The sequence below is a fragment of the Simochromis diagramma genome, unplaced genomic scaffold (assembly GCF_900408965.1).
Source record: "Simochromis diagramma unplaced genomic scaffold, fSimDia1.1 OVJJ01000176.1, whole genome shotgun sequence".
In the NCBI taxonomy this organism is placed as follows: Eukaryota; Metazoa; Chordata; class Actinopteri; order Cichliformes; family Cichlidae; genus Simochromis; species Simochromis diagramma.
Genome location: NW_024386892.1, coordinates 3,787,195 through 3,799,352, shown reverse-complemented (window position 1 = coordinate 3,799,352; position 12,158 = coordinate 3,787,195). Strand labels below are relative to the sequence as shown.

Genomic DNA, 12,158 nt, shown 5'->3' with positions numbered 1-12,158 from the left:
ATCAATATGTTTGGAGACATCAGGTCAGAGGGTCGCTGCTACACGACCGGAGTGCTTGTTGCAGCCTCACGTGCCGCCCCCTGGTGGCCGTTATTAATAATTCAGCTTCCACACCGCGTCACGCTGCACACCTGGAGCTGCGGCCGTCTTTTCTCCTGCTGATGTAGTTTGAAATAAAGTAGGATGCTGATGCTGATGGACCTGTGATTGGAGGATTGGGGTGCGTGTGTGCACTCGAGTGTTAAATGTGTAAAGTCGTCCTTGTTTAATCCGAGGAGCCGAGGCGTAGACGGGCCGCTACGAAGCCGGTGTTTGAGCTCGAGCTCATTTACAGAGCAGATCAAATCTGAATTTTCTTCCCTGCATTTGAATCCATCATTGTGAAAAGTGAGCAGGGCTGTCTGCGGCCCATTGATTAGTCATCGTAACCGTGGCAACCTCTAACTCTATTAACGGCTCAGATAACCTAATTAGCGCAGTGGAGATGCTCAGTGTCCTGCCCTTTAACTGTCATATTTGTGCTGCGTGTCCTCCACTCGGCTCCCTCAGGCACGATCAGCTTAAACTCCGCTTTCTCTGAGGCGACGCTTCCACGGGAGGATTCTGATTGGACGTCACAATTAAACAGGAAGAGCCAGGACGCGGCGCTCGATGCCGTCTTTGTTTCTCCCGCAGACGCTGTTCGTGTGTCCCTGTTTGTTTCTTATCTGAAAGCTGACGCTGGGACACAATCGCACGTTCGGCCGTGCTCGGGCTCTCGGCGCAGAGGACGCCCGCCACTCCAGCTCACGTCTGAAAACTGCTCCGATCAAAGGGCGAACGGTCCAAAAGCTCCTTGTTCCAGATAGAAACGTTCCGTCTTCTGCACATTAATGCAGAAGCATTTCTTGTCCTCAGAAGATGGAGCACACTGGCTTCCTCTAACTGGTTCTGCTGACCTTTAGTGCAGCATGATTTCTCGTGCAGGCCAATTATGTGTGACTTCAGGGTCTTTGTCTGCTCAGGATGAGATAACCGGATTACAGTGTACATCACAAGCATGACTGTCAGAGCTGTCCTGAGACCTTCACTAACTCCTTCCTGCAGGAGACATGAAAGCAGCTCAGGGACGCCTGGGCTCAAAAGCAGATGCTGGTTTAGTTAAACACTGATGTCTAAACTCACCTGCCGTCAGACTTCAGCGAGTCCTCGGATCATCTCTGACAGCGTGATGTATCCATCCGCCTGGATCTGTGTGTGCCGTCTCTTTGCGATGATTCAATCGTTACGAGGACATTTTATCTCAAATCTAACAAAAATCTAATTACTGGCTCCGGCTCGGAGTCACTAATTAGATTCAGGATGGTTTCCTCATTAATCAAAGCAGGCTCCACTGATCAGTCAGGCTCGAGTTAGCCTGAGGATTTATTTAGTGTTTTTGGTTTTACCTGACACGTGCATTCTTTGTACTGAGCAGCAGGGGGCGACGCCTCCGATGAGATCGAGCGGAGGTTTACGAGAAAACAAACGTCTTCGATCTGTGAGCGTCGTAAACACTTTCAAAGAGTAAAACATGTTCAGATGCAACAACTAATTTTATATTAGCCAAAGCGGAGACCGTCCAATCAAAGAGAGGTTATGTCCCTGACCTGGAATCAGCTGGATGAGCTGCTGTGATTATGGACGTCTGTAAGGCGAACATCTCACAGCTTCTCCAGCACTGCTGTGAGCTGTGGATGGAGTTCACACGGTGCTGTTGAGCTCCTCGTGTTTTCTTTGCACCTTTTTATAAAATCATAAGTGAAACAGAACCTGAACAGAGCTGAGCGCAATCATTCAAACCTGGAGCCAAAATGGCGCCGTCCCTGATTCCAAGTGCGAGCTTCCATCCAATCAGTGTCTCTGACTTCCTGCCGCTGCTCTGCTCAGACCTCGGTGGTGTCGGGTCGGATAGCTGCTGCCCCACATTGCTCAGTGTGGCCTACATGAGACTGCAGAGAGGAGAGTGATGGATCACCTCCTCATGCATGTCCCAGATAATCTCTCACACACACACACACACACACACACACACACACACACACACACACACACACACACACACACACACACACACACACACACCTGTTGCTGTGTGTTTTCTCTGTGACCTTGCTCAGCTCAGGTTTGGCTCTGGTGCCGACCCGCGGTCGTGGAGGAAGTCTTTGCTGTCCGTGTGGTTCCAGTCTGGTCTCCGCCGTCGGTCGGTGTGCGTCTGTTCATGGTCGGGGCGAGCGCCGTGGCGGCAGCTCGTCCTGCGTAGGAGTCTGAATGCAGAGTGAGATTCTGCCGGTTTGCGTTGCCATGGTGAACTATTGATATTTGCATAGTGAAACTGTCAGAGCTAAAAATACAACGAAACGAGCGTCGTCTGTTTTTCCATCTGTTTTCAGCTTCATCAGGTAACAGCAGGTGTGCGCTGACGAGACGCCAACGAAGTGTTTGAATTTTATTTTCATGAAAGGATTCAGTAACAATCAATCAGCTGATTGAACCACATGACCTGTGGTCTCTCGTGTCCACAGCAGATCTGACGAAGCTGCTGACTAAGAGAGCCGGTGACCTCCGCGGGCCTCCGGTCCACTTCCACTCCTAATCCTGAACTTTGATTCGTTTCCACAGACAGGGCGGGTTCTTTGATCCTGTTGCCGCCGTCTGTGATTTAGCTCCGCTGGCAGTGTGGTCGTTCCTCCTCCCGAAGCTCCAGCCGAGAGTCTTTGTGCCGCTGTCGCCACCGTGACGAGTGGGCTCCCACGCGCTGCATGCTGGGGCAGCGTAACCATGGCAACGTGTGTTTTTTGCCCGTCTTTCAGTGCAGAATAGAGTGTAGTAAATAACGTTCAGTCGTCCACTCAGAGGAGCAGGTCGTGCCTTTTATTTTGAAAGGAAACGATGCTGTGTGGTTTCTGGTTCTCTGCACGTATGAAAGAAAACGAAGCAGCTTTAATGTTGCCTCTGACCGGCCTCAGGAAAAGGTGAGACGCACCCGTGTACGAGACCGTGACGGGTTCTTACTGGGCTCAACATCGTTTGAGTCGGCGAGGGATTCTCAGCGTGGTTAAACGGCGTGAAAGCAAAGCGAAGGACTTGGACGTGTTAGAATGTGTTTTAGTTACTGGAGGTTTCTCAGCTTTCATTACATTTTGTTGTTGTTACTCCAGCAGCAGCTTCTCAGGTGGAGCAGGTGGAGGATGATGTTTGCTTGTTGCTGGTTCAGGAACAGAAACGTGTGAAGAGAAGGGAGAGGAGTTTATTTCTCCCACAGCAGCAGATTTAGGACTCGACTCCAAGTCGAGCCGCGCTCCTCCTTCGTTCTCATTCGGAGACGGAACGAGCCGTGCACGCTCTGACCTCAGATCAGTGCTCATCCACCTGTGTCACAGGACACCCCGGGGCGGTGTATGAGGTAGGCCTCGTTTATTGAAGCCAAACACAAACTCTGTGACTTCATGTCTGATTGTTGGACCTTTAAAAGCGTGACACACGGGTGGCGGTTTGTCGTCCACTCGGCTTTAGTTTCAGCTGATTTTAATTCGATTCTTTGAGTTCTTAGTCTTTGCTCGTCCGTAAACCCTCAGATAATTTTTATATTTTTAATCTTCCTCGTTCACGCATGTGGCCGAGGTCTCCTGACCATCCAGTTTTATTCTTTGCCCTTAAAAGCACAATCACATCCTGTGTAGGATTACAGATGTCTGCAGAGGTCTCAGGTTAAAACCAAAACCCCTACAGTCACAGTGTGACAGAGGTGTGGGCGGAGGGGGGGCTGCACTTGACAGCTTTCGTCAGAAAGAAAGCCGAGGCGAGCTTCAACAGGAGGTAATTGTAGTGAAGGATGCTGGGAGGGTGAGAGAGGTGGGAGGAGGACGTGGGCGAGAGATGGAGAGGAGAGAAAAGGGAAAAAGATGCTCAGAAATGAGGCACACGTGCTGGATTCATGTGAAGCTGCATGATGGGAAATGTAGGCTCCAGCAGGGCATTTGTCTCGACTGCTGACCTCACTTTTTAACATCCCTCATATCAGATTTAATGAGGAAAGCTACAACACAAAATTCTTAAAAGTGTAAAAAGTCTGAATTTTTCCGCCCCGTCATCTCTATTTCTGTACTTCCTGTTCCCAGCCAGGGTCGTCCTCTCTCCGGGCTATAAATATCCTCCTGAGAAGGTTCGGCTCTTCCCGTCGCCTCGTTCTTTCTGCTGCTGGCAGCTTTCACATGCTGACCTGCAGCAGACCTTCAGTTTCCCGCGCGCTGGCCCGATTCCCGGCATCCTTACTCACAGCTTTGCCTTCCTCAGCCCCTGAACTTTGACCTATCGCTGCAGCAGGAACGTAGTCACCATCATCTGCGTGCAGCCAAACCTCGCTCTCTGTCAGGTGTGTGGTCACCTGCCCGGCCGGAGACTTTTTAAAGTCATCCAACTGCACAGCCTCAGCAAACAAACACATTTCACGTGCAGCGCGTCAATCGCTGCGGCCGCCAGGATGGACGTTTTCACTGCTTAAAGACACGAAAGCTTCCTGCCGCGTCCCCGAAGCTGAACCGCCAACGCGTGATGCATTCGAGTGTCTGCGGATTAATGATCGCGGTGATGATGATTGTTACCAGATTATGAAACCAGCAGCTTCAGTTTCATCCTGCAGCTCAGCGTCTCTCAGCTCCTCGCTCAGTCTGCTGCCCTGCAGTGACACACTTACTAAAAACTGTTGTCATGACTCCGTGTGTGTGTGTGTGTGTGTTATTGCTTCTGTCTGAGTGCACATTGTTAGCTTCACTCTGCGCGCACACACACACACACACACACACACACACACACACACACACGGGGTCCCAGTTGTGGCGTATTTTTAGCGTAGCAACACAAGCAGCTCCAGCCTGACTGGTTGTTGAGCTGTAAGTGGGTGGCAACACACACACACACACACACACACACACACACACACACACACACACACACACACACACACACACTCTGCAGGGAAAACAGACTCAGAATAATTTCATTGGTTGAGTTGGTCTTCAGTAGGCGGAGCCAGAGGGAACCTGTGGTGTGATGCAGAGTAGAGACGTTTGAATTGACCGCAGTGTGAGGAGGACGGGACGGAGGGCAGCCAATCAGAGAGCAGAAGTGCTGACGTCTGTCAAATTTTTATTTAAGATGTTACTTATAAGTTTATTTCAATTTTAATCTATTTTTTGTCAAAGATTAATTAAAGTGAAAATAATAAACTTAAAGGGTAAAATCACAGTTTGCATCTCAAACTTTCCTGTTTTCCTCACATTAAAGCAGTGAGCCTCACGTCTGTTTGTTTCCACCAGATTTCTGTTCGTGTTATGAAACCTGAGCTGACCTCTGACCTCTGACATGCTCACGGTTCAGACGGTGGCTCAGCTGTAACTCATTCATTCATTTATTACGTGCTGAAGCTCTCGGTGTCCAGCAGCTGGTCACATGGCGCACCTCTGGAGACAGATGTGACTGACGGCTCAGGTCTGAGGTTTCCCTGCTGTGGGTGAACCGCTGAGGTCGTGGTTAGTTAAACGCCATCTCAGAGTCATGCTGATGACTGCAGGACCGCCTGCGCTGAGTCGCTCCTGTGTTTACCTGCACAGGTAGATCACATGTTGCATTGAAGCACAGACTTCCTCTCTGTAGACTTTACTGACAGGAGCGATCTGCTCATAAATGAAATCGTTCACAACCTTTAAACTAAAGATTAGTGTTAGTGAGAATGTTGGAGCTGGTCACTGAACGCCTCACGGCTCTGATGCGTTCAGTGTGTGTTTGCTTCTCAGATGTTGTAGTAACATGTTGTGACCAGGAGGAGGCGCCCTTCTTCTAGCTTAGAAACTGTTCTGTTCAAAGGGAGGTTGGGTGGTCTTCAGCCAATCGTGGAGCAGAAGGCACAGTCATGTGACCGCCTTCCTCAGCGGCTGAGAGCAGCAGAGTGTCTGTGCTGCTTTAATCACAGCTCAGTGTTTCTCACCAATGCACGAACACAAAACGCCGGCGTTGGTTTCCTGTGCAGACTCTGCAGATGTGCTCTGATCGATAAGTGCACGCCCCACAGACGGGTCACGTCCTGCCAGACTCTTCTGTAGCGTCTACGTTTTGTCCCGAGCGTGCACGCCCACAAACACTGAGTGCATTTTGACATATGAGCGTACAACAGCGTGTGCTGCACACCCCGTCCTGTTCGTTTATCCGCCGCCTTCTGCAGTTTTGATCTTCTGTGGTCATCGGGGCGAGGGGAAGAGGCGTGGCCTCGTCTGACCTCGTTTGTGATAATCATAAATATTTGTCCAATCAGCCGTCAGCTGTTCTTTAATAAAGCTGATTACGAGTTCATCGTTTCTCACCTCGTTCTCTCCGTTTTCCCTCCCGCAGGTTTCCTAAAGTGATCTCGGCCTGCCAGCCAGAGCCGGTCTGAGCGTGTGCGAGCGTCCGGCGTGATCAGCAGCAGGCAGCAGGTGAACGGACTCGAAGCCAGCGGGGGAGGCGGAGGTGGAGCCACGGGGAGGTCAAGATGACGTCGGTAGCGGCGGAGTACGACCACATGGAGATCCAGCAGCAGTACAACGATGGCGTCAACAACCGCTGGGACGCCGACGACTGGGACAACGAGAACAGCTCGGCACGCCTCTTCGAGCGCTCACGAATCAAAGCCCTGGCAGGTAGGACGCCGTTCACATCCCTGACAGCTGATGATGATGATGTCACACCTGCCACTTTTATAAAACCATTGGAGATCAAACCTGGGACGCTTCAGAGCGGCTGATCAGTCTGGATCTGAAGCTCAGAGTCGCCGCACTGTTTGTGGGTCCAGCACAGAAACACCTGAGTCCTCCTCAGCGAGCGCTCTCCCTCCTGTTAGTGAAGCGGCTGCAGTTCAGCTGGAGGTGCAGCAGAGGGCGCTGTAAGCCAGCCCCAATGAACAGCAGCTGAGTGGCTAAAATGCAGTTTTCATGTTGCAGTGAGGCAGACGTCTGCACAAACGTTTCCTGTATCTCACATGTGCAGGTTCAGGTCTCCACCATAAAGATGGAGGTTGGAAATGGAACCTCCAGATTGGGTTTTACTGCTGTTTCTATTTTTCTGGCTCGTGCCGTCTGATGTGGAGCAGTTTACAGTTTTAGATTCCTGGTTTGTCGCTCGGTGAACGCCGGCCTGCCGCTTCACGAGGCGAGCGAAGCATCCGGGCGGAGCTGGAGCCAAATGTCACGGACACACAATAACCAAATAATCTGCCCCCCCCACGCCCCCACCGTGACTCCAGCTCGCAGGCTGATGACTTCATGTTGTTTTCAGTGACTGAAGACATAGTTCGATGTAATTATTAGCATAAAATCGGAAACGCTTCAGTAATGGTTTAAATTCAACCGTATTTCAGTTTTCTTTGGGCCACTTTTGTGCCTGCTGACTTGTGTCAACTCTGGTCGCCAGAGTTCAGCCACAGCTCCACCTTAAATTAGCCAAATGTGAGTTCATGACGTCTGAACCACAAAAGTTTCCAAACTGAGCCCGAAATGACCAAAAAGACGTACTCTGTGATAGGGCTGGGTTATGTGGCCTAAAATTCATATCGAGATATAATTTGAAGCATGTGCGGTAACGATATATATCACGATATATTCTTTTCTTCTGTATAACATATTTCCCACACTATAAGGACTTAAAATCCTTTAATTTTCTCAAAAATCGACAGTGTGCCTTATGTATGAATTCTGGTTGTGCTTACTGACCTCGAACCGATTTTGGCTGCAGAAATCTGTTAAAAATGTTTTAGTACAACTTTGGTAAGCCGCACTGCTTGATGGATTGTCAGAGCATTACGGCTGCCGTAGTGAGGAGCTTCGCGGAGTAATCTGGGTCCAAAACTCCGTCCATTCAGTTCCCAAAGTCAAACGAACACTGAGAGTTAAAAACGGTCTAAATTCTTTCATCTTTAATAAAATCATCAGCGTTGCTGTTTTACCAGGTGTAACAATTAAGTTTAACATCCAGGCATCCATGAAAACAGAAGTTATTAAATTTAACGGAGTTAGAAGTTAGCAGGAAGTTAGCCGTTAACAGGAAGTTAGCTTGCTAGTTTCCACCTAAACATTTCATAGCATGTTCTGACTGAGAGATTTGAAACTAATTAAAACGTACAGCTCTGCTACCACTTCCAACATAAATGAGGACAGAAAACTAAACAGCAGTGACGTTCGCAGGGTTACTGAAGTTCGACTACCTGGTATATAATGTTGTGCTACGTGATTGCTAGCGACACAGCTATGTTAGCATAACATTAGCACAGTGAAGCTGGAGGATGAACGCCAACTTTTTTCCACTCGATAAAAGTTAACGTGACGGATTCTGGTGGTCAGGGACACATAGCAGGATGCTGTACACGGGCCAAACGTCAGTCAGGAGAACAACTGAGATTATTCATCCACAATACGAGGTTAGTCATTAATATACTGCAACAACATGGGAACAGAGCAGCTGCGAGAGAATTCAACATTAATGAATCAATGTTACGGAAGTGGAGGAAGCGCAGTTTTTGGCTTTCCCCATATTTCAAAAGTGCTTCATCTCTTTGCTGTGACTGTCAGCATAATTTGCAGATGATAATGGTTGTAGCCGCTGCGATGCTTTCGACCAAAACAGGCGCAGTTTGATGACATCATCAACATGCGCTAGTCGCGATAGAGCGGTATAGTCAAAATCTCTATCGTTGGCCAAATTTATATAGTTTCTATCGTTTCACTCCTACTCTGTGAGGTATGAAGCTGTCGGGGTGGTCTTTGGGGGAAATCCCATCATCTGGTTGTAGAAAGAGGCCTGACGCAGGGTTATTCTGATATTTGGTGATTTTTAAAATCCAACATTCCCATAAATCAGCTGGAACGAAGTCAGAAGTTTGTGTCGCTCTGCCCGCCTCCGCTCGGCGGCTGGTCTGGGCGGTAAATGTTTAGATGCTTCTAAATAAATAGGAAGCGAAATGAATGTTTTGTGCACAGACGAGGACTTTTTGAGTCCTCTGAGTTTAAATGTGTCTGTTTCATGGAGTGGACTGTGGTTAAACCGGCCGCGGCTCGGGGCTGATTGTAAACGTGTCACAGTAACTGAAGCTGTTTTACTCTGAAGGCCGACTGCTGCAGGAGCATCACACGGCACTAAATAATTCACACCAGTGTTAAATATGCAGGTGTGTGTGTGTGTGTGTGCTTAAATGGTCAATAAAAATGCCATCGTGCTTGTTATGCTCAGATAAAACAAAAGCAGATCATAAAGTTCTAAAATCAGAATACAAGTGCAGCCTGAAAGGGGGAGGAGCTAAAACAGCTGGTTTCAGAGGACGACCTGAGCAGCTGCAGTCAGGCCTGGGGTCAGGTAAAGAAGGATTAGTTTGAGCTGTGAATCATGCAAAGCTGCCCTGTGAGAGTCCACGAATGAGCCATAGTACCACTGGAGAGAGGAAGACGATGGTCTGTGAGGGCGGGGCCGGTCTTGTCTCATGTGTGCCTGAATAAAGAGAGGTGATGAAGATGAGGGAGGCAAGAAAGGGAGGAACCAAAGGTAGAAAGGAAGGATAGAGGGAGAAGGAAAGGAAATAAGACTGTGTATGCCAAAAATGTATAAATCCTTCAGTTCTTTAGATTTAATCTTTGAACATTCAGTGAAGTTTTAGCAGCACACAGTCTTCAGTCTGCTCAGTGAGACCTCTGTGTGATGAAGATGATCCCATGTGATCTGTTGGCAGAGGAAGATGATGGTCTGTCACATGCACTCGGCTCCTCCTTCCTCTGCAGCCTCTTCCTCTTCATGCTGAGCTCAGCAGGCTGCTGTGTGTGTGTGTGTGTGTGTGTGTGTGTGTGTGTGTGTGTGTGTGGCAGCAGTTGTAGTTTTTGTGGTTTCAGTAACTGATCTGCATTCTCCACATGGAGGATTAATGAGGAGGGAAGGACAGAAGGAAATGGGAGAGCAAACAGAAAGGTTATGAAGGTAGGAAGCCAAATCAAAGGTAACGTCAAGGAGAGAAAGAGAGCGGGGTCGTGATGAAGAAAGGAAATGAAGTAAAGTGAAGTAGGAACAGAGGATAGAGTAGGAAGGAAGGAAGGACATGAAATCATACAGGAATAAAAGTGAAGTAGGGATCGAAGCAAGGAGTCAAGGGAAGGAAGACGAGTGAGAAAATATTTAGCACAGAAACTGAAGTTTGTGTTTGTGCAGCACAAACTCATGAAATGTGTCAAATAACAGGTGTGTGTGTGTGTGTGTGTGTGTGTGTGATGAATCAGACTAAAACTGCAGTCGGTGCTGTGAGATGATTGGTCGTCGCAGTTCTAATAAAACATGACTTCAGCCAATTAAACCTTCAACGGTTCACCTGAAAGCTGAAGCTGGAACCTCAGAGTGTGTGTGTGTGTGTTTGGCCAACTGTGTTTCGCCTCCATATGATATCCTGGGAAACACAAAACCGCCAGTCACCATGGAAACGCAGGCAGATCTGCTTACAATGAACAGAAGGAGAGTGTGTGTGTGTGTGTGTGTGTGTGTGTGTGTGTGTGTGTGGGGTCATTCTTCCGGCTCACATGGATCAGTGTAATGTTCAGCATTGACGATCGTACGATTTCTGATATGCGGCTGTACTGTGATGTCACGCTGCTGCTGAGGCCCCTCCCTATTAACAGTCCCAACAAACGGCGTCTGCTCCCACAGCAGAGAGCTGTGACCTTTAGGTTGTTGGTGACCGAGGTGTGTTTCCTTCATGCAGCAGGAGACAAATGGTTGGTGCCGCTCTCAGACTTTCACTAGCACGTGCTTCAGTCCAGTTCAAACAGACGAGTTATTAAAACGTGCTGTGCCTGTACGCCGCCGCTGCCGCTGCTGCTGCTGCTGCTGCTGCTGGCTGTTCCCTGCCAGGGTCTCCACAGGGGATCATTTCCCTCCATCTGACCTGTCAGAGCTGATTCTGGTTCCGTGAAGTTACCTGTTGCTCTCCTGATTTAAAGCCTGACTGAAGGTTAAACTGGTGATTATGAATGATCTGAGTTTACTGTTGGAGCTGTTTATGGAAAAGTTTCACACGAGGACTGAAGCTTTAAAGTGGCAGAGACTCACCCAGCCCCACAGTAATGAGAACCAGGAGCAGTCCGGGTTCCCCACAGAGACACAGACACACACACGCGCTCTCTTCCTGTTCGGGGGGCTGGATGCAGGAATGCTGGGAATGTTGGTGTGTCTGTTTTTTTTGTTTTTTTTTTAACGTGTGTGTGGTTTCAAAGTGAAACTAAACTTTCTGTGTTTCATGTTTTCTGTCTGGATTTTCCCTTCGTTCATGTTTAAGATCCCCCCCCCCCCCCCCCCTTGTCTTTTTCCCTTTTTAGTACGACTTTGTTTCACGCTCTTAAATTAATCATGATGGACTTCCTGTTTGCATCCCCTCTGCTGAAGGTCCACCTTTATTTAAGCCACACATCGGGCCTAGCTCGTAACAGAGCAGTAGGTGGCCCGGGTTGGGCCCAGATGGGTTTGAATGTGTACACGGTTGTGTTTGGGTCTTTAACATTTAAACTGAGGGGAGAAGTCGCTACTTCAGCAGCTTTCTTGTGTCTGCTCTCACCGTTCATCACATCAGTTTACTGTGACGCTGATTAAATACTGTAAAACTCTCACACTTTATGGGAATCACAGTTTAAAGAGGAACTGTTTGTTACCATAGCTAGTCTTCACCAGCTGTAACACAGAGCACAGCGAATCTTCCTGGGCTTAAAACCATAAATCAGCATCATCCAGAACAAGGTTCAGTTCAGTTTTATTTACACAGCACCAAATCACAACAACAGTCGCCTCAAGGTGCTTTATACTGTAAGGTAGATCCTACAATAATACAGAGAAAAACCCAACAATCATATGACCCCCTATGAGCAGCACTTTGGCGACAGTGGGAAGGAAAAACTCCCTTTTTAACAGGAAGAAACCTCCAGCAGAACCAGGCTCAGGGAGGGGCGGGGCCATCTGCTGTGATTGGTTGGGGTGAGAGAAGGAAGACAGGGTAAAGACATGCTGTGGAAGAGAGACGGAGGTTAATAACAGATATGATTCAGTGATTTTCGAGCTGCAGGCTGATCACATGAAGAATTTTGGCTGGT

General features: G+C 48.6%; 1 protein-coding gene and 1 long non-coding RNA gene across 2 annotated transcripts in view; both read left to right on the top strand.

Annotated features, from left to right (window-relative positions):
• Positions 1-12,158, top strand: part of LOC120734885 (spectrin beta chain, non-erythrocytic 1) — a 97,900-nt gene that overhangs the window by 26,035 nt on the left and 59,707 nt on the right. The window contains exon 2 of the mRNA XM_040033988.1: positions 6,406-6,692. Coding sequence (XP_039889922.1) covers positions 6,545-6,692 — 148 coding nt within the window. The 5' untranslated portion in view covers positions 6,406-6,544. The remainder of the gene's footprint in view (positions 1-6,405; positions 6,693-12,158) is intronic.
• Positions 8,660-11,030, top strand: LOC120734887. The gene is made up of 2 exons (XR_005696127.1): positions 8,660-9,227; positions 10,267-11,030. It is a non-coding gene; the product is annotated as an uncharacterized LOC120734887 (long non-coding RNA).